At 45.6% G+C, this 22,742-nt stretch overlaps 1 protein-coding gene across 1 annotated transcript in view; it reads right to left on the reverse strand.

The window, feature by feature from the left end:
* Positions 1-22,742, reverse strand: part of CACNA1E (calcium voltage-gated channel subunit alpha1 E) — a 396,248-nt gene that overhangs the window by 137,666 nt on the left and 235,840 nt on the right. Inside the window, exon 9 of the mRNA XM_059068042.2 lies at positions 9,879-9,982. Within this exon, the coding sequence (XP_058924025.2) occupies positions 9,879-9,982 (104 nt within the window). The remainder of the gene's footprint in view (positions 1-9,878; positions 9,983-22,742) is intronic.

The raw sequence follows: 22,742 nt of genomic DNA on the forward strand, positions 1-22,742 counted from the left end.
AGAAACTGCAAGAGGTATAGTGTCCAAGGTGATGGCCACATGTGGAGGTACAGGGGGGGTGGTCCAATGATCCATCATTACTATTCCCTCTAGGGAATAGGGTGCCATGGATGGTCAGCCCTACCAGTGGTATCTGAAAACTTCCGAGTTGATACTAATTGACTCAATGGGGGGACTTGGTAAGTAAAAATGACTCTTTCTCAGCCCTACCTACTGAGGTGTAAACCAAGGTCTGGAGAGAAGAAATCTGCTACTCAGAGCTAATACTGATTAAGTATTTACTCTCTCCCAGGTACTGAACACTTAACATGAATGATCTGATTTAGTTTCCCCAACAATTCTACATGGTGGATCCTAGAATCTTTGTTTGCAATCAAGTAATCGAGGGTATAGAAATGTGGAGCAACTGGCCTAAGGTCATGCAGGTGACAGTGATGGACATGGAATTCGAACCCAGGTACGCTCTCTATAGAGTCTATATTTTACTACTAAGCTATCCCCATTGTGCAGAGGAAATAAGCACTCTGAACAGGGAACCAGAGGACTAGGCTCTAGTCAAGATCTGCCACTAAATAGCTGCGTATGACTTCAGGAAGTCTCTCTCAATTTTTTTTTTTTTTTTTTTTTTTTTTTTTTTTTTTGCGGTATGTGGGCCTCTCACTGTTGTGGCCTCTCCCGTTGCGGAGCAGAGGCTCCGGACGCGCAGGCCTAGCGGCCATGGCTCACGGGCTTAGTTGCTCCGTGGCATGTGGGATCTTCCCGGACCAGGGCACGAACCCGTGTCTCCTGCATCGGCAGGCGGATTCTCAACCACTGCGCCACCAGGGAAGCCCCAGGAAGTCTCTTGAGTCTCTGGTCAGATTTCTTCGGTTATAACATGGAGGCCAAGAGTAAACTACACTTACAGTCCCTTCTGCCTCAAATAATTTTTATCACACTCTAAGGTACAACTCTGACAACTGATACGCAAAACGGCTTCTTGGGGAAATGCAGACTCTTTCCACAAACCCTCATAGCTTTATGTGGGAGTCTCATGGGAAAGCAACTCATCCAGGAGCATGTTTCCAGTCCAGATGGGAATTATAAACACTCTACTCTGGTCATTACAGGTGTTTGACATGAAATCTCTGTCTGCAGGACTGGAAAGCTCTATGTGTCCCACCAGCCACCAAGGGCCCCTTCATTTCCATCGAGTTCTGCGATACTAGATCCCAGATAAATTCCTTTTAACAGGACATTTAAACTATATGCGAGATGTATTTGGGTCTGGCCAGACCTCCATCCAAATTCTGAACCTGCTGTTTTGTGGCCTCAGGCAACTTACCAAACCTTCCCATCACAGCTATCCTATTTATAAAAGATAGTAATAACTCAAGGGTCATGGTGAGCATTAAATGAAACAATGTGTGTCATGGGATTAGCACAATGCTTGGTGCATACATAGCACAGTCTCAATAAATTACAGCTTAAAAAAAAATCAACCTAAAACAAACCCTACACTACTGCTGTGAACTAGCCAAAGGTGTAAAATGCGTTACGCTTTCTCAAACCCTAGAGGTACAAAACCTAAACTCTTTCCCTCAAAACCTCTTTGTCCTGTGTTCTCCCTTGGCCACCTAGTGGCTCAATTCAGAATGAAAGAGACTCACAGACAGAAGACAAACTTAGGATTACCAAGCGGGGAAGAGGAGTTACGGGAGGGATAAATTTGGAGGCTGGGGTTAACATATACATACTGCTATGTATAAAATAGATAATCAACAAGGACCTACTGTATAGCGCAGGGAACTATACTCAATATTATGTAATAACCTATAAGGGAAAAGAATCTGGAAAAGAATATATATGTGTGCATGTGTTTATATATATATATATATATATATATATATATATATATATATATATATATATATATATATATATGCTGTGCTGCACACCTGAGACTTACACGATATTGTAAATCAACTATACTTCAATAAAACTTTTTTTTTTAAATCTAGAAGTAGTCCAAGACACTTCCCTCTTATTTCCACCCCCAGTACACACTCAAACACACCCACACAGTCACCAAGTCATGCAGATCCCATCCCACCAACACCTCCTGGATCTGGTCCACCTTCTCCATCACCACTCCCCTCTGCCTCACTGCTTCTCTGCTTCTTTCTTCATCTGTTGCTCCAAACATGTCTCCCTGCCTCTAATCTCGCTTCTCCAGGGTAATCATCTTCAAATGCAAACTGGCTGTCTGCCCCGCTAAGCTTGAGAACCACCCCCACGAGCTCTAGGGGTCAGGTTTGAACTCAGGTTTAGCCCACAGGAGGGGCCCTGCATGATGAGCCTCTGCCTCTAGTTTCACGTCCTCTACAGCCCCCGACATGTTTCACTCCAGTCACTCACAATGGCCTCTCATTATACATCTTCCTGACTACCGACCTGCTGGAAATTCCCTCTTCCCTTCCTCTTGCTGGCCATTACTCATTCTTCAAAAGAATGCATCAATGTCACCTTCTTCAGGTGGCCCTGGCTGATCCTTGCCCCCATCTAATATAAATGCTCACCTTGTGCTATCTCTCTACCTCTCCACCTAGACTATAAGCTCCCCGAGGGTGGCAGCTCTCTATCCCTGTCTGATCTCATTCCCAGCCCCAGGAGCAAGTGACATATAGCAAGCACTCAGGAACTGCTCGCTGAATTTCTCCCAGTTGATTCCAGTGTTGGAATCCTGGCAGGAGAATTACCGTGTGGTTCATGCACACGCTTATTTTAGCCAGTCTCCTTCGAAGTCAGTCTGCCTCGGGAAGATCACACACAGGCCAAACTGATACCCACCAACCCCCTCATCTGGACCACTGATCTGGGCGTGAACAATTTCCTTCTTAAGACCACCAGCCATTCCTATCTCAAGTCAGGCCTGGGAAATGCTCGGGTGCCACCTCCTAACATCCAGAGGGAAGCAATGGCAGGTGACTCAGGATATCCAACATTGAATATTGAAGGTACATTCATTAGCCTCTTCCCTGTGGACAGGACCTAGGTCCTACTAACCTTTGTATTCTCAGCAATGCTTCACAAGATAGTAGGTGCCCAAAATACATGACATACGAATCTTTAACTTTTGATAGGGCTAGAATTCTGGATCTATTGAATTTAGACACCATTACATGTATTTTGAATGATTTCCTTAATTAACCTACAATCTCTTTTACTCATCTTTGTAAGCTCAGAGTCTAGCGCGGTGTCTTAAGCATAGTAGCCACACAATCAGCTTTTGCTGAATTGCACTGAATCGTCAAACCTACCCAGCAAAGGAGGTGGTGGCAAGACAGACAGACCACAGTCATCTTGCCAGTAATGGGAGCCACTCCACTCATTCAAGAGATGCAACCAGAAGAATTCCTCCTCTTACACGGACAGTCCACCACTCCCCATTAGTCTTGAGGGCAAGAGGACCTGGACAGTGGGCCTTGGCATCTTCTACCTTGTATGTACCAGGTCACATTGCGTACTGAAGACCAGTGTATGAGAATAAGTATGTGCTTCAATGTAGGTACAGATTAAAACTCGTACCAACATCTGTATGGTCAGGATGATATTCTAGGTTAACCACCGGCCAACTTGCTCTAGTTGTGCCACATTGGGTGCCTTCCTGGATGGAGGCCACCTGGTGTAGGTGTATTAAAACAAGTCCCTAACCAGAAGGTGGGAAATTATTACCTCTGGCCACACCTCTGCCAGCAACTACTTGGAGGATAGCACCTCTAAGCCGCCCTCTTCCCATCTGTAAATAAAGATGGTGTCTACCTAAGCAAAGGTGCTCTGAAAACTATGACACGCTTTACATACACTCTCCCTGTGTGCCTGCGTAAGCAACCCCCTGGCTTGGTTGTCCCTGCCCTGGTTTGGAGACAGCACAGCTGCTCCCCCAAGCCTACCTCCCTCTCTCCAGAAGACCTGGGAGCAGAGAGTAAAGGCGATGGGATAAGGGTCATTTTCTGTTTGCCTGAGACTTCTGCCCTGTAGCCCCTGACTGCACTTCAGGATGTGCTTAAGCAGCCCTGTTTGTTTCCATGGAGACAGGAAGCTCCGCTTCTCTTCAAGCCTAAACTAATGGGTTTCATCAAATCCCATTTCCTCTGAGACAAGTAAAAATGCCACAAAGCGTCTATCCACACTTCCTGTTTAAATACACGGAAACTGACAAACATACCTCTGAGCCCTCCTTCCACTCAGGCCCATGCTCCTGGGACAGGTGCATCCATCACTTCCACACTTGGTGGGCCATAAGCACCAGTGTGGGCTGCCTGCCCGCACTCACTGGACTCTTCTTCACTTGCCCAACAGAGGGGTTCCTCCCTCCATTGCCTTCTCCCTGCTATAGGAAACCTCGGTACCTAACGTTCAAACTGCCTGCAGGTCACTGGGAACGTGTATCCCAGAGATAAAACCTTCAGAGCTTTTCCCTGGCTTATGAGTGCAACTCCCAAGCAACCTTTTACTCGAAGGAGAATGCCTCCATCCCTTCCAGGGGCATGTGAGAACCAGGCAAAGCAGGAGAGAGAGCCCATGCCCCAACCCCGCCCAACCCTGTACACAGAACTAGCTGCTGCCGAACCCTCTGCAGACACCAGTGAAACCCAATACATGTTGAGCATCAGGAGGAGAAAAAGAAACCAGGACAGAAATATTTCAGCCCCAGCCTGTAAGGCCCCTATTGTTAACACTCTTTTAAATGTTGGAATTTATTCACAACAGCTGTTCCCAGCTGCCGCTGTCCCTTCCTAGGCTTCTCCAGAAGTGCTAAGGAGGCATATGCCATGCAGTTCTGTTTCATCTCCCAACCTCCCATGCTTTCCCACCCAGAGAAGGATGTAGGAGAATTCAAAGATGCAATTCCAAACTAGAGCTAGTCCATCAGAGTGGACACGGTCAGACAGGAATTGTGTTTCAGGGCAGTGCTCTGTCCCATTTCCAGCTCTGTTATGACACATCCTCAACCCACACTAGAACCTTATCTGGAACATCAATGACCTGTTTTTCAATATTGACAATCCGACTTGAATTTTCTCAACTAAAACATGGACAAGACAAGTAAGGACAAAGAATGTCGGATAAGATTATACAAACAAGAGACTATCCCCTCAGTAGAAATACAAGAAGAAAGAAGTCTATGGTCAGGTCCCTCCTGGGCAGTCACTGAGGTAGAGCAGGTGAGTTGCAGCTATAGGCTATGTGGAGAGAATTACCTATTGAGCATAAAGGATGTCAATAAATGCTCACTGAATGAGTACATACATAAGAAATCACATTATGTCTTATGACTCTCCACTCAAGATACACAATATTAAGAACTTCTTCACACTGTCTCTTGCCCTTCCTTCATAACCATTTCACAAGTCACCCAAGGCTCTTAGTACCACAGAGTTGACTACTATGGCTGTTTCCTCCTTAATCCTCCTGTATCTGGTCTCTCTCCAGGCCAATCTTCCCCCCACGATGCTAGATGAATAGTCTTATACACTCCTTTCATCCTACACTTTTTGTGTGTGTGCAGTAATTTTAAAATTTAATTTCTATTTTTCTCCAAGTCATGCATGTTGAGATTTAAAGTCAAAAATTTTTAAAGCGTGTAATGAAAAAATAGCAGCCCACTGCCTCACCCCTTCTCACCCCTGAATCTGACTTCCCAAGGCAACCACTTATAACTTTTTTACCTGGTTCTTCTAGTATTCATTTACAATTTTATAAATATTACACTTACACAACTGTTCTTTCTTGATATTCCAGTTTTAGTTATCACTTAAGGACTTCCCCACTGTGGAACCTAAGATTTTAGTCTTTGACATTCCCTTCTCCTCCCCCATCCTTATTGTCCCCTATCCTCTTAAGGCAATTATAGCACCATAGGGGCTATCTCAAAATCCAGTGTGAACAATGTACATCTGATTGACAGCTGAGCGGTATGGAGTACTTACTTTGCTTATATTACTTTAGTGGTAACACTTCTGTATTTTGTGGAATTAATTGCTTAGATTGGTGTGTGTGTGCAAATACATATAAATATTTATATATTCATATACATAGTTTTAGAAAAAATTAAACCCTTGTAGGTAGAATAATACACATTGGGAAACATATTAACTTCATTTTTTTCTTAAACATATTTTTAGAGCCCTCTGTCATCCTACTCAAATCTGAACTTGCTGCTCACTAGGCCTTCTGACAGTTATTATCCTTAAGTTCCCTTCCTCATCATCCTGGAAATCTCCTTTCTTTCTCTCTAATGAATCCCTTGTTTCCATGAGTCTCGGGTCCTTCTCTGTCTTCAATTAATTCTTTATTTTTAGTGACTCACATACTCCAGTAACTTCTTCAGAGAAAGTGTCTCAAACTATTGCTATTCCATCTTCACAAATAACTGCTGTTTTGGCTAGGTATAAGCATTCTATCTTGGAAATATTTTCCAAAAAAATTTTTAGGGACTTCTCTATTGGTTTCTAACTTTCAATGTCATGGAGATGTCCAAAGCCATCCTAATTCCTGATTCTTTATAGATAAAATTCATCTCCTTGCTAAGCACCAGAAGCTTGCAGAATATTATTTTACTCAGATGCTCTGAAATGTCATGATTTATCTTGTAGTCTCTTCTCAACTGTTGTGTTGAGTGCTCAGTTGGCATTTTTATTATTAATTCACTTGTTCCCTTTTTTCTCCACACCCACCTCCCATCTCCTTGCCATACAAACAACCGTTACAATACATTCAATGCATAGTTTTTATTTGAATGAATTTTTACAAACTGTATATTATGTGTACATGTGTTTTTTTAATTTATATGGATGGTATTATACTGTTTCCTTCTTGTTTTCACTAAACTCTTTTTTTAACGTGTACATGGTCTTTGTTGCTCCTGACTGGCACATAGTATGTCATCCAACATACACCTAACTACTCTCCTAGTTATAGGTACCCAGGTTTTCTCCAAGTCCCCACCATCAAAAACTAATGCTAGAAAGAATATCCTTGCACGTGTCTCAACAGATCTTTTAATCGGGCGGTATGAGTTTATTAGTTCTGAGAACATTTTTGGTATTTTTCTTTGTTAATTTCTTCCTCTCCATTTCCCTATTTTCTTTACGGAATTCTTATTAGTTCAATGTTGAACCAATCCTCTAATTTTCTTATTTCTGTTCTACTTTCTGGGTGATTTCATCAACTTTATAATCCAACCATTTACTATTTATTTTTATTACATTTTAATATTTTTACATTAATATAAATTTTACACTAATTATTTTACATTAATTTCCAAGAGCTCTTTTTAACTGCTAAATGTTCTCTTTTTTTTAATAGCAATCTGCTGCCTTGTGGATAAAATAATTTCTTTTCTATCTCTGTTGATATCAATTATACTTTTAAAAAGTTATCTTCCGCTCCCTGCATTATTCATGTTCCCTCAAGTTCCTTTTTCCTATTTATTATTTTGATTTTGTCTTTTGTGTTGGACCTTTTCTTTGAATGCTGATGACCCCTAGCTGTGTGTTTATATTTAAGAGCAAAGTACAAAAGGCTTACTGGAAACTCCTGCATGAATGGTTGGGGATTGTAGGATGCTGGGTGTAGTGGTTTGACTGGTGCCCCCCTCCCCCAAAGATAGGTCCACATCCTAATTCCTGGAACCTGTGCATGTTCCCTTATTTGGAAAAAGGATCTTTGCAGATGTAACTAAGTTAAGGATCTTGAGATGAAGAGGTCATCCTGGATTATCCAGGTGACCCTAAATCCAATGTCAAGTGTCCTCATAAGAGAGAGGCAAAGGGAGATTCTAGACAGAAGAGAAGGAGGCAAGTTGACCATGGAGGCAGAGACTGGAATGACACAGCCACAGCCAAGGAATGCCTGGAGCCACCAGAGGCTAGAAGAGGAAGCAAAGAAATTCTCCTGTAGAGCCCTTGGAGGTAGCATGGCCCTGCCAGATTTTGGATCTCTAGCCTCCAGAACTATGAGACAATTTCTCTCACACTTTTTCGTTGTGGAGCACAGGCTCCGATGCACACGCTCAGCGGCCATGGCTCATGGGCCCAGTCGCTCTGCGGCATGTGGGATCCTCCTGGACTGGGGCACAAACCCACGTCCCCTGCATCAGCAGGTGGACTCTCAACCACTGCGCCACCGGGGAAGCCCTCTCTCACACTTTTAAGCCACCTAGTTTGTGGTCATTTGTTGGGGCAGCCTCAGGAAACTAATATGGTGAGACTCACTGAAGGTGAGGGATGGGACCATTTCTCTGATTACCCTCAAATATCAGGATACAGACGTCTTTTCTCTTCAGATGGGTAGTTCTCCCATAGAGGAAGGCTGTGAACTACCACATTGCTACATTTTTGAGAGCCAAGCAGTAGAAGTGGACTGGGAGCATGACATTCAGTTTGTGGACTTTCATGTAACACTCCTGTTTTCAGTACAGAATATCAACCCCACCCTGATGTTACTATTCCAGCCTCCTCAGAGAGGAAGTCTTCTAACTTTGGCTGGTGGGGGTGGGGAGGGTTGGGTGGACAGGCACCTGTGAGCAGTGTCTCGGGGAAGAAATCTAAGGTACCGGGGAGAATGCATCTAGGAACTGGGAAAAATCCTCTTGTTCTAGAACCACCCCCCATACCCCAGCTTTTAGACATACCTGGTGCCTCAATTCCCGACCCTTTCTAGGGCTCTCATTTTGCTTTTTTCTTGGCATTCCTCGCTGGAGGCAGTGTAACCTCCACTTTCGTGCCACTAGATTAGTTACCATTTACTGTCTTCAAAAGTTCTGTTGACATCTCTCATCTGTTTTCATACCCTCTCCTGTTCTCTTTGTCACTGTGTCCTTTCAATATTTACTTCCTGTGTTAGTGGACTTATAAGAGATGTCCAACTTGGTTCAATCTGCCACATTTAAAGAGAAGGACCACCTTATAAATTTCCATTTCAAGAATGTGTGCCATTCAGACAAGAGATTATGTTCAATTTTGCTTAGAAAAAGGAAAGACTCTCTAAGGCCCTGTTTTAGCCCTCCTATTTTATCCTTTCAATTCCCAAATGAAATTTCCACTCAAGTTAAATTTGGTAGCATTCTAGTCTCCTCACTCTCCATGACGAATCCCATTTCTTCATGTTTGCTTATGGTGTGGTGCTCAACTTCCTGGAATATTCATTCCCATATATTCTGTCTTATTCTATTACATATTTTGTATCCCAAGCAAAATCCCAATCCTTTATGAAACCATTTCTGATAGCTTCAGACTATATAGATTTGTCCCTTCCCCCAAACAAATGAACTGTATCTTATATTAGTCAGTAAAAGAACTCCTGTTCCTTGTTTCAAGTGTCTGTGTTGTCTCCTCAGCAAAACGTAAGTTTCTTAAAGGCAGAAACCGTGCCTTGTACTTTATGTGCTCTTTGCAATAGCATTGAACATTCAGTATTTGTTAACTGATGTATACTAATTCAAGTCACAAATATGGAATTTGATGTCCAATACACAGTAGAGTAAGAACCTTCTGAGGGTAAAGCCTGTTTCTTATTAAACATTGTATGTCTATCAACCAGCACCGTGTTTGACACAGAAGGTCTCTGTTGAGTGACAGAATGAAAGGATGGATGGATAAATGGACTCTCATTAGCTACCATGTTCAAGGTTGTACCAGTCTAAAGATTTTTTGATTCCTAAGAATACTAAAGATGATTAAGACGACGGTTCACGACTGCATTCCCCAAATCTAGAACAGCTTTTGGCACATAGGGGCTGCCCAGTTGATGAAGGTTACATGAATGAATCTGCAAGGAGTCAGGAGCACTAGTTTATCGTTAGAAAGAAGAGGAGAGAGAAACATTTGGCTTACCCAGAAAGCACTCCCAGGACGAGGTTGAGAACAAAGAAGGATCCAATTATGATCAGGGGGATGAAATACAGCCAATTCCAGGTGGCTCCTAAGGCATCATTGGTCTGAAAGGAAGAAAAATGGTTCCTTAATACTTCATCAGAACCATCTGCCAGGTGAAGGCCCCCGTTCCTGCAGCACATATAGGGTGATGAAAAAGCGCAGTGCAATACAGTTAAACACTGCCTCACTTCACTCCCAATTTAACGTGGCTATAGATTAACTCGTGTTCTCCATGTACACTGTGAAGGGCACCGTGTGAGCCACACATAACATCCTGAATTGGAATTGGTCTAACACCCTCACTCAGCAGGTAACTGAACCCAGCAAGGTAAAATACTTTTCTAAGAGCATGCAAATCATCACTGGTTTTACAGTGTTTGGTGATGTGGGTTCTAAGCCTTTGTACTCGAAACTGGGCAAGTTCTCAAAAGACAGAGGCAGGCCGTGTCCATCACTTTATTCCAGGGATGCTGGCAAACACCTTGACAGGTTGCTTGGGAGAGATTAATGTCATCCACATCCTGCTCAGCTCGTGACCCTGGGCTCTGGCTTTCCTTCTTCCATCACAGTCCAATAGTACAGAGCTGGATCAGGCCTGGCCCTGGGAAGGCTCTGGTAAAAGAAGGAATAAATCTAGATTTGAAGAGTGATCCCTTGCTCTCTCTCTAATGTAAACACACAGTGAACTAAAAACTGCATGGATTCTGGATTCTTACACCACAAGTGAGATGCAAGGCCCTTGAATGGTAGGGGGCTGAGGATTATACGATGTCTTAGCCAAAAAAAAAAAAAAAAAAACCCAAAAAACATAAAGCAACTGTCAGTAGGATGTCTCATTAAGGACCTTTAAACAGTTTTGGAGAATTCTGAAAAGTCCTAACACATGGACCTCTCAACTAAGCTTTGCCTTGACTCTCTCTCCTCATGATATCAACCCCAAATCTTCCTAACAAGCCCACCTGAATTGCATTTTACATGTACAGAGCTTTGAACCCCCCCAATCCCACTCCACCCCTCACACACAAACTTTAATACCTCTTTGAAACTCAGAAGTTTCTGGAAAGATATTTTATTCCCAATTCACTGGAGAAACAAGGCCATCCAAATCAAATGCCATGCCTAAAATTCGCATGCTAAATTAGTAAAATGAAGATCGATCTGAACTCGGAATTTCTATTGCAAAGTGTTTCTTATCCCCGTGATTTACCTTTTTCTCCCTCTCACTACTAACTTTGCAAACATATTTTGATTCTTTGTCTTCCTGCTTCCCATGGACTTCTATGACATTCTATCTTGTTTTTCCCCAAATTATCTCATTTTCCCTCTGCCTCCCATTCAAATATGTCAGTCTATAAAATATAGCCTCCCACTGATCATGGCAGCTATCACTGTACAGGAGATTTTTCCATTAAAAAATAGCTTCTAAGGCAACCTCTTTCACCAAGCTCGTGTCTTTTTTATCTTGTCCCTATGCTGTTCAGAGAGATACGTTTGCAAATGAAGCAGAATAAAAGTTAAAAACAAACACCTTCTGAACTGTATGAACAAAAGCAGAGACCTGCCAATTTCAGTGTATAAGATCTAGGCTCTTTGGTTCAACCAGGTCTGGTCAGTCAAATGTAAGCAGGGAAGGTTTGGGTCAGACCGCAGAGAAAATTTCTCCTGATAGCAGAAGGAAGATGCAGAAGAACTAGACGCCAAGGGCCACAGGGGGTTTTAATGGATATAGGAAGCTATTTTTTCTGAGATAATTGAGACATGGTTCTTCCTGTGAGCTACAGGATGGACTGAATGATCTTTGTATAACTAGCTCTATCTTTTTTTTTTTTTTTTTGCGGTACACGGGCCTCTCACTGTTGTGGCCTCTCCCGTTGCGGAGCACAGGCTCCGGACGCGCAGGCCTAGCGGCCATGGCTCACGGGCTTAGCTGCTCCGCGGCATGTGGGATCTTCCCGGACCAGGGCACGAACCCGTGTCTCCTGCATCGGCAGGCGGACTCTCAACCACTGCGCCACCAGGGAAGCCCACTAGCTCTATCTTTCTCCATGACTATAAATGCAACATTTTGTAAAGACTGGTTAGCGCTGATGGTTCACCGGTGGTGCTCCAGATCAACAAGTTTTCATTCACTATATGGCTTAGACAGTCAGCCCCACCTTTAGCGTTCTTTGGCAGCAAGAACTGAATCTGCTCCCAGCACCCAGATCAGGGCTCAGTTGCCAATAAACATTAGTTGGTGTCAGCAATGGCAATGATGAAGTTGTGACTTTTAATCTGTTTTTGGTCCCAGGAGTGACTGTGCTATGTTTTGAGGATGGCTAGAGCAATCTCAGTTGGGTGACTATTTGCCAGAGATGCTGTACAGTGAAGAACAATTCCCAAATTGTGTTCTTCTCATTGCTAGCAATCTGTAAGATGTTCATGCGTTCTGTGGAAAATGAGCTTCTGGAACCAAAGAAACTGGGGAAACACAGCAGATTATATTTTCGTGTCAGCCTGTGAGAAGACCCACCAAAAAGGAACACTATTAACTTTATTTCCTCCATCATTTCTTACACTTCCTTGATTACAAAACCTCCTTTTCAACGGCAATCTATTAACATATCAGGAAATACAACCTGTGAAATACAGGGAGAGAAGGACTTCCCTCACAGGCCCAGAGTCTGGAATGTGCTTCCCAATTCTCTAAAATACTGCTGATGGAGAGTGTCCTTTTACACAGTGTGCTGTGAGAATGCTTTGGTTTCGCTTTAACCTACATTAAGGCAAGAACATTCACTGTCTGCTCATTTCTGTATCTGGCATCTGACAAAGTGTTTGGCACACAGAGATGCTCAACCAATCAATAAATGACCACAATTTGAGTAAGATGATTCTCGTGTTTAAAATATGCCAAAACAAAATTCATTCTGATATTCTCCCCAAGCTTTGTCTGAATTGCTATAAAAGAAAAAAAAAAAAAAAAAGTCATCCACCATGGTACTGGGGCCTGTTGGATGAGAAGAACAGAGGAGAAAGGGAAGAGAAGGAGAAAAAGAATATCTGGGAGGACCCAAGCACCAGTGGCTAGGGGGTAAATAACCCTAGGGGGTCATTAAGGATGATTGACAGCTTAAAAGGTTCTTCTGGAGAAAGCAGCTTGACAGCTCCCCGAGATTATTCACAAACCTTTTAATAGACTTGCCGTACCCTCTCTACACCTTCCGCCTCTCCCTCTGGCTTCCTCTTCCCTCGGCCCCTCCGTTCCTCCTCTCCAGGTGGCCTCACACCCTCACCTCCCATGCCTGTCAGTGGATCAATGACAAGGCCACCAGGACAGGGGAACAAACCTCAGCAGGAAGTGGGCAAGCCTAGGACTTCCTGCTTCCCTCCTCCAAAATGGCAAGGTTCTTTCTGATGCTGATCAGAGCTTCAATCTCCTTCTGATTCATCGTTATTAAAACCTTAAAACTGTCCAGTGTTGGAGAGACAACTACTGAAGTGTCTTTTGAGATGAAAAAAGGAGAAAGTAATCGAAGGCAGCAAGTGCCCTGATACCATATGAGGTGAGACTCAGGAGTGCCAAGCAGAAAGGTACCACTTCAACGCCAGAGTTGTGACTGTGTTCCCTCTGGGGTGGGCATGTGTGTCTGTGACACAGCAGGATACGGGAGAGAGGAGGGGCTGCCTGTGTGAGAGGGAGAACCTCTCCCTTTCCTTCTCTCTCCCCTGTACCCCCTGCTTCCCAAGCACCTTGCCTGTGGGAGCATCACACTTCACTCTCCCTAGCAACTCTTCCTGCAGGGCCAGGGGACAGCTGTGCTAAGTACTCTTTGCAAGATCCTGGGGAAGGAGACCTACAGCTTTCCAAACATGGTCCACTGGATTCTGGCCCCAGGAGAGTGGACCCTTCCCTGCCCAGACCGCTACTGTGGAGCAGCTAAAGTGTAAACCAGCCACTCACTGCAAAGACGGCCGCACACAGAGTACCAGCTTCCTCCTCCCCACCATTCATGGAACACCTACTCTGTGGCAGGCAGTACATGAGAGCGCTTTTCTTCGGGGCAACGTCCTCTTATTTAAGATGCTGATTCTCCTCCCGCCGAGCCAGTCAAGCCCCTAGACTTGGCAAGCAGGCTGCCCTCCATCTCTCTCACCTGCTGATTCCCCGAGTGACACACACACATGTGCACACGTGCGCAGGATGGGGCTGATGACAGAGAAGGCAGTCGGGGGTGGCGGCCCACCCTGCACAGGGAGTGCTCAGCGGGTACCAGGCCTGACACAGTGGGAATGTGTTCCTTTGGGAACCTGCCTGACTGGGGGTGGTGAATGCACCCACTCCCTGCGTAAACAGGCACACATGGCAATTATCACATTAATCTCCGGGTGATGATGGTGGAAGGCAGGGGTGGGAGGAGCAGGACCGGAGAGAAAGATGGGGATGGAGATGACAAGAGGCAGGGGGTCCCTGCCCAGTCCTGGCCTGGGCTGTAAAGGCAGTGCTAGCCCCCATCCTTGGAAGCAGGTCTCCATCAGGGTGCCACAAGGCTCTGCAGAAAAACGGGCTGAAGGGCCTCCTCTTGGATGTCCACGCCTCTCACAGAGCAGCTCTGACCAGGGAGGCTGAATGACATATAGCTGAGTGGGGAGGCTGAGTGAATTGGAACTGGGAAAAAAAAATGAGGATACTTATTCCGGGGTCATTTCAGAGGAAAAAAAAAAAAGGTCTCTCAGGTATACCTGCTTCCCAGGCTGGAGGTGGCACCCGCTGGCAAGCCCTGGCCTGGCCTGCTGCAGGCTCAGCCTGGGCACCATCAGCATCGTAGGCAGGATAATTCTTTGCTGTGGGAGCTGTCTTGCATGGTGCATTTGCAGATCCCTGGCTTCTACCCATTGGATGCCAACAGCACTCCCCTAGTTGTGACAACCAAAGGTGGCTCCAGAACTGCCAAAATGCCTGGGGGCAAAAACGGCTTCCAGTTGAGAATTGCTGGCCTAGAGGCTCTGCCTCAAAGAGAAAGCTTTGGAACTGCCAAGTGAGCTCAGGTCAAGGGAGGGCTGGAGCAGCCACCCTGGGCTGTCAAAGAGGCCAAGCCATTCGTCTCAGCAAAAGCATCTGTCCAAGGCCTCTGCAGACCATCCCGGGGAGAGAAAATTCAGAGAGGGCAAGAGGTGGAGGAAATAAAGTTAACAATGTTCCTTTTTGGTGGGTCTTCTCACAGGCTAACACAAAAATATAATGAGGAGGCCAAAGACGATTCAACTGCTTACCACCTTCCCTGAGGGAATGACGCCTGGGCATCCGGCACTGCGCAGCTGACTTGCCTCGCCTGGGCCCCTCACTTCATTCCAGCACCAAGTGTACAGCTCCTTTTTTTTTTTTTTTTTTTTTTTTTTTGCGGTACACGGGCCTCTCACTGTTGTGGCCTCTCCCGTTGCGGAGCACAGGCTCCAGACGCGCAGGCTCAGCGGCCATGGCTCACGGGCCCAGGCGCTCCGCGGCATGTGGGATCTTCCCAGACCGGGGCACGAACCCGTGTCCCCTGCATCGGCAGGCGGATTCTCACCCACTGCGCCACCAGGGAAGCCCTACAGCTCCTTTTCATCCCAAGGGGACTTGGGACTCGGAGTCCATGTCTCAGAGCCTAAAGGCCATCTTTTGTTCAACAAATTTGGGGACCATGTACTAGGCAACAGATATTCTCCTAGCTACTGGGGATAAATGATGAACAAAACAGTCTCAGGTCCTGGCCTTCATGAGCTAGTATAATGGGGAGACCCACATTAAATAAGTGAGCTCACACATACTGTGCGGCTTTAAACCGAGGTGAGTGTGATGAAGGGACCACCAGGGAGCTAATCCACAGGTGCGTCTGATCTGGTCCAGGGCGTCAGGAAAGGACTTGCTGAAGCTTTCAGAGTAAAGAGTCCCATGACAGTCTAAGAAACTACCTTGGCAGGAGGCAGCAGGGGTCAGAAAGGCAGAGAAAAGGTTTATCATGGAGGCGAAAGAAAGAGGAGAAGGTTAAGATTAAGAAGTCATAAAAAACAGTCATAAAAAACAAACTTATGGTTACCAAAGGGGAAAGGGGGGTGGGGAGGGATAAATTAGGAGTTTGGGATTACCACAGACACACTACTCTATATAAAATAGATAACCAACAGGGACCTACTGTAGAGCACAGGGAACTCTACTCAATGTTTTGTGACGGCCTATAAGGGAAAAGAATCTGAAAAAGAATGGATATATATATATGTATATGTAACTGAATCGCTGTGCAATGCACCTGAAACCAGCACAACATTGTAAATCCACTACACTTCAATTAAAAAAAAAAAAAAAGATTCAGAAGTGTCAAGAGGTAGGGGACATGTGAGAAGAAAAACCAGGGCAGGCAATGCTCTCTGGGAATGAACTCCTGCCTTCCTGCGATAGCAGCCCCCAGGTCCCTGTGTGGATGTTGTACTGAAACATACATGAATCATAAGGGCACTCTTAGTGGATTTTTTCAAAGCGTACATAACCGTGCAGCCAGCACCCAGATAACCCCAGGGCTTCCCTCTCACCCCTTCCTAGGCACCATCTCCCTTCCCTCAAATGTAACGTTCTCCTGACTTCTATAACCATCAGTTACATTGGCCTAATTGGAAAGTCACATCTGAGCATTTCCCGGCGTGTCCTGAGACATCCCTGTTCGCTCTTTGCTCAGGGACTTATATTCAGAATAGCTCCCTCATACCCTGCCTCCTAGCCCCCCTCCCTGTCTGGCTCTCAGCAGCCCGGATGTGGCAGATTCTGTGCTGCCCCCATCAGGTCTCCTTTACCAGCAGGTGTACCCCCCGGCCCTGCACACCCCAGCAGCTCTGAGTGTTGGCTGCTAACGGTTCACACCTGGATCTTCCTGAGAAGTTGGCCCCTGGCTGACAGGCCCTCCTCATCTGGGAGGTTATGCCTGTCCACGGGGGGGGGCAGTGACCTGGAACCAATAATTCACTGATGCAGGGGTGTCAAGGACCCAGCCCTTTCACCTCTGCATGGGACAACTTCTGTGGTGCAACTCACTGTGGAGCCGCCTGGGGGATAAGACTGAGGCTAAAACGCCTGCAACTACACCCTTGTCTAGTATTTTCTTTTTTTTCTTTTTTTTTTTTTTTTTCTTTTGTGGTACGCGGGCCTCTCACTGTTGTGGCCTCTCCCGTTGCGGAGCACAGGCTCCGGACGCGCAGGCCCAGTGGCCATGGCTCACGGGCCCAGCCGCTCCGCAGCATGTGGGATCTTCCCGGACCGGGGCACGAACCCGTATCCCCTGCATCGGCAGGCGGATTCTCAACCACTGCGCCACCAGGGAAGCCCTGTCTAGTATTTTCACCTGACTTATTCTACTTCCCTCCTATCGGTACAGGCTTCTCCCAAAAGCAGTCCATAAATAAATCATTGCCACAAAAATCTCTGTCCCAGAGACAGTTTATAGGGAATCTGACTTAAGGCATTAAATCCCTTTCTCATCAGGGTTTTGACCAGCCTTACAAAGCAGGTAACATCCTGCCCCTGAGTCACACAGATAGATGGTGGATGGTGATTCTAAGGGCAGAGTCACTGCCCTTTGACCACACCCACATTTTAGGGAAAGGACACAATGCCCACCCAGCATACCGTACAACCACTGGGGAAGTAAAGCTTGTGGATCATGCAATCTGGTTTCTTGTATACCAGGAATGCTAGCCACAGTCTTGGAAGATTATGAGAACACACTATCCAACCCATCAGTTGGTAGAAGAGGAAACCAAGGTCCAGGCGAGCAAAGTGAAGGGGTCCCAGTCTAGAACCACAATGGGTCAACTTATTGAGAACACTTGACTCTCCATATCTCGTTTGGTTACAAATCTCTTAAAAGCAATCCTACCCATACTGTCACCACCTTCTAGGGGGGAAGCACAATAAAGAAGAAAGCCAACACTAGGATCTGGCAACCAGAACATGAAAGCTGTCTTCCCAGTCCCCAGGCAAGAAAGAAGGGTGGGGGAAGCAGGTGAAAAGAGTGAGGACAGAGAGCCCGGAGTGCAACACAGCCACCTGCTGCCACCCAGCAAGGAGGCAGAACCTGTCACTCCTGGAGGCAGGGCATTTCATTATGTCTCAGATCCCTGAGCATATCTAATGAATATGCTAATTCTCCCCACACAAACAAGCTCCAAAGGCAGCATCTGGCTTAGCCAGGGGCCTGTGATAAGTAATCAAGACTCTCCACACATTCTGGTCCTCCCAAACCGCCCCCCACCCCGGACTTGATGGCCAGCGGCCACTTTCTCCACTTGCCTGGACTGCCAGTGACCGTCACTGATGCGGCAGTGCCTTAGCCCATGTGCAAAGCACCTCCAGGAGGACTTCCTATTGGGCATTTCACCACCTGTTCTTCCCCTTCTCTGACTAGTGGAAAAACAGAGCAGGACCAGCCAGCCAAAGAGGAGAACCAGAAAATAACAGCTCTCCCACCCTGGTCCACAGGCAGTAGCGTGATTCCAATGAGACCACCCTTGGGAGCTCTGCTCAGCATCATGGACCAGTAAGCACTGCCTCATTTTGGATGTGGGCGGTGATCACCACGTCTGCTGGGCAGACAGGTATTGACGTGTCCGTGAAAACCCATCCACACGCCTGGGAAGAAGACTCAAGAATAAATGTCCAAGTGAGGGAGGATGAGCAGAGACACATCTGACCAGGAAGGCTGCCATGACATTGTCCACGCAAGTGAGAGCCTCAAAACCCACAGAGCCCGGAGCCCTGCTGGGCCTAAAAACTCTTTGGTTAAATCCTAATAATTCCAATATCGTTGTTATGTGGGGTTTATTGTCACCTTCCTTTCTGAGCCCTGGCCCGGAAGCCCAAAATGGAGATGAGAGATCCTTTCAAGATCTTTTAACTGTTGAAGCTGGGTTTGGGTTACACAGGGGCTCAATATTCTCTCTACTTGTGTGTATGCTTGAAAATTTCTACAATAGAGGGTTTAAAATTTTCCCCAAATAAAACTGTATAGGTTATTTATATGGTTCAGGGTCATATGGGGATTTTATGATAACTGGGGGTGGGGGGTGGGGGGGTAGAAATTAGTGATTTTGTTTAAAAATCTTTTTATACTTTTCCTATACTTTGCAACTTTTCTGCAGTAACTAAGTGGGTTTTGTTTTGTTTGTTTTCATGGTCAGAGAAAACATATGGGGGGGGGGGAAAGCCAAAGAGGAGGTCCTCCTGCCTGGTGACTGCAGCAGGGTGCTGAGGAGGCTGACGTTCCTGGGGCCACTGGGAAGCCGGAAAGTTGACCATACAGTGAGCCATCCAGGCCAGGATGCTGCACTGCTCTGGGAAAAGGCGAGTGTGTTGTTCTGATGCCGCCATATGCAGGCTGGCCAAAGTAGGCCACTTAAAGAGGATGCTTCCTGTGATGACCAGCTAACACACATCACCCTTCTACACGGAGGGCTGACCAGAGACTGAATGTATTTTTGCAAGAAAGTCAAGCACCAGAAAGAGCTCAGAGAATGAGAGAAGACATGAGTCTCAGAAGACCCTTCCTTTGAGGCCCAGGGACAAAGGGTGCACAAGGCTTGACAGATCCTCTGCACCGTGAGAGCTCTGTGTAGGGTCCACTGTATTCTAGAAAGACTGTGCTGCTGACACCAGGGCAACAGGTCTTCAACCAGTCCCCAGCTGGTTCTCGGCTCTATCCTACAGTCCTTGGGGATCAATCCTTCTGGTTACCAGCATTTACTGCATTTCCATGAGTCCCCGGTCCCCTCCAGCTAACCAATCACTATTTCCCATTCATCTAACATGAATACTGTAACTTTCATCATCCTGCAGTATATAGAGCTAGGAGGAATCACAGCATCTTGCACAAACCCCTCATTTTATGGATGAAGAACCAAGGGTCAAACGCTAAGTGACTGCTGAAAGTTACTCCACTAGTTGATTACAGAAGCCGAACTAGGACTTCTGATCCCCAGGCTACCCTGTATAGCCCTTGTATTCTCTACCGTATCATTTAGTACTGATAAATATGTATGGCTCTGCTCTCTCTGGTGGTTATTTTGTATGTAGTAGTCTAGCTTCATGCTTTCCCTTGGAAGCTACTTGAAGGTGAAGACAATGACGATGTGTCTTACTTCTTCTGAAGGTTTGGAGCACGGAGCTGTGAACATAGCTATCGGATTTCATAAAGACAGGAGTGAGGCTAGAGATATTCTGGAAGGCTTCCTGGGGCTGTGCCTTCACCTGGACTTGAAGTAGGAGAAGGATGTACATTGGCCCATCAATGGAGGAAGAGCGTCCAAGAGAGGGTAAGAAGTGGGGATGATGAGGCCACAAAGAGTGGCTGTGGGCAGTAGCAAGGAAGGCAAGATGAAGAGAAGCAGGTCCTGGAGGACCCTGAATGGTGGTCTAAATGTTTGGATTTGCTCACTCTCCAAGAGCTCTTCCTTCCTTCTACCCTCTCCTCTCTGTGCCAAGCCATGAGTTCCCGCTCAGAACACTGCTCAGTCTCTAGAAGGCTTCCCCAAGGCGTATCACTCTGCTTCTTTCCAGAATTTCCCAGCACTTAGGCATACCCCATCGCAGCATATATATTCATTCAACATTTTTGAGTGTGTACTCTGTACAAGATGAATGAGAAAGGAAAACAGTCCTTAACGGCCTTGGTATCCGTAAGAAGGCTAAGTCATGAGTATAAATGCCTATAATTGAAAACAAAACATTAAGTGCTGCACTTGGGTTTTTATTTGTACTTATTTACAGGCCCTCTTTAGATGTATTCTGTCTCTTTCGCATATTGGTCCTCCCTTTCCATCAGGGTTGACTGGTTCTTAAAGACAGAACTGCATCTTTTATTTCTCTGCTCACTCTCTAATGCCTAGAATATTATTCTACAAACAAGAGATTCTCAGTAACGTTGTGGACTACCAGGTCTTCTGCTTCACAGGCCTGCGTGAGTTTCCTTCTCTGGAAATAAATATATCACCTGTAAAATGGCATCTCTATTGACATATAGCAAGAACACTTAGCTAACTCAAATATTCAGCACAGCATATAAGAGCAGACACTCAAGAAAAGAGCTTCAGGTCATCATTTTTCTTGGCTTTCATTCTCTCCACAAAGAGCAGGTGAATTAATTTATCATTGAACATCCCCGTTTTAATTAACGATTGCGTGTCAAACACTAGGTAAGGCTGGTAAGTGCAGCTGGTTCCCTGAAGAAGCCCCAGGCCAGTTAGTTTCATTTATTTTGTGGCCACAGGAGCCACTCTTACTCCTTGATAAGAATGGCTTGAAAGCAAGAAACCATGGCTTTGAAGTCTTTATATCTTCAGATTTCAAGAAAACATGCTCAATTAATCTGCACTGGTGCTGATAATTGGTGATAATGAAATGCCCAGTCCCACATGCCTATTTATCACCTGAGGGTCTGAGAGTACCTGGGTGAGGCTCTTCACTCTGGTCCTGCTGGATCAGAGTTTCTCTAAGCACACTGGGCTTGGAGAAACACAAGTGCCCCAAACATCACTCCACTCAACTCTCAACGGCCGCTGGCAGAGCCTGGCTCAGCCAGAGTCCCCAAGGCAGTCACCTCCACTTGTGAACAGCTTTGTCCATTCACCCCAGCGTTAGACAAATGTTATTTTCTATTTGTTCCATGATGTGAAAAAAAATGGGAATCACTGTGCCAGACGACCATCTGTCGGGGACATTGAGGAGGGAATTCCTCGCTTGAGTAGGTGCCTACATCAGACAACAGATGTGGGGTCCCTTCCCACTCAGACCCAGATTCCTCACTGTGCTTCTCCTCTATCTCATGGACTCGAATTCTCCGGTTTCGAGTCTACCACTCCCTCGAAACCTTCTCTTTTCTCATCTCTTGATTTTTCCTGTCTTGTTCACTCTGCTGGTTCTTCTTCTTTCCCCTAAGATACACAGAGCGCATGCTCCAACGGAGCTCTCCCATTGGTTTGGGGGCATAACAAAGTTGAAACAAAATATAGATAATAAAGTAATAATGTTCACTGCTTCCCCAATCTAGGAACCATTGGAAAGAAAAATCTCTTTTGGCCTTTCCCATTCTTTGCACAACTTTTGTTCCTGTTCATTAGGGTGGAATGTACTGAGAGCAACCATGATGGGTGACTAATACAAGACTGCATATAAACTGTTGGATGGCAAATCCAACATGGACCCAGTCAGATCTACTTCTGGAAGCACTAAGAAGACCTGATTAAAACATTTTATCTCCACATTTTCCTTTACTTATACCCTAAGGCTCCGGTGTAATTGAGAAGGAGAAAGAATCATGGCTTCCATTCGTTAAGCATCTAGTCTACACTGAACAATGAGCCAGGTGCATAACAACCATGTGTAAGAGAGGTGCAACTGTAATTTCACATGTTAAAAACAAACAACAAAATCCAGGCTCAGAAAACCTGAGGACTTGCCCAAGGCCCCATAGTCAGTATGTTACAGAACCCAAATCCAAACCCATGTCTGACTTCCTCTCAAGACATGACATTGTGTTGTCTCTTGTATGGTGGGAAAGGGGGAGAGAGACAGAAATAAAAATGTTGTTTTAACGTGGAACATATCTGAGAACAGAGCTATGGGTGCAGGTATTTACAATAGCAGTGCCAGCAGAAGAAATAGTTTCTGACCAACTGCATACTGCAATCCCATCTGAATGTTATGTTGTTTCAACCCCTTTGATGCCTACACCTAAACGCAGTGGTTTCTTCTCTGCCCTCCATGTCTGATAAGGCTGGAAGAACTTGTCACAGCAAGTTCCCTGGCTAGTGGTGCAACCG

This window comes from Kogia breviceps, chromosome 1 (genome assembly GCF_026419965.1).
Source record: "Kogia breviceps isolate mKogBre1 chromosome 1, mKogBre1 haplotype 1, whole genome shotgun sequence".
Taxonomy (NCBI): Eukaryota; Metazoa; Chordata; class Mammalia; order Artiodactyla; family Physeteridae; genus Kogia; species Kogia breviceps.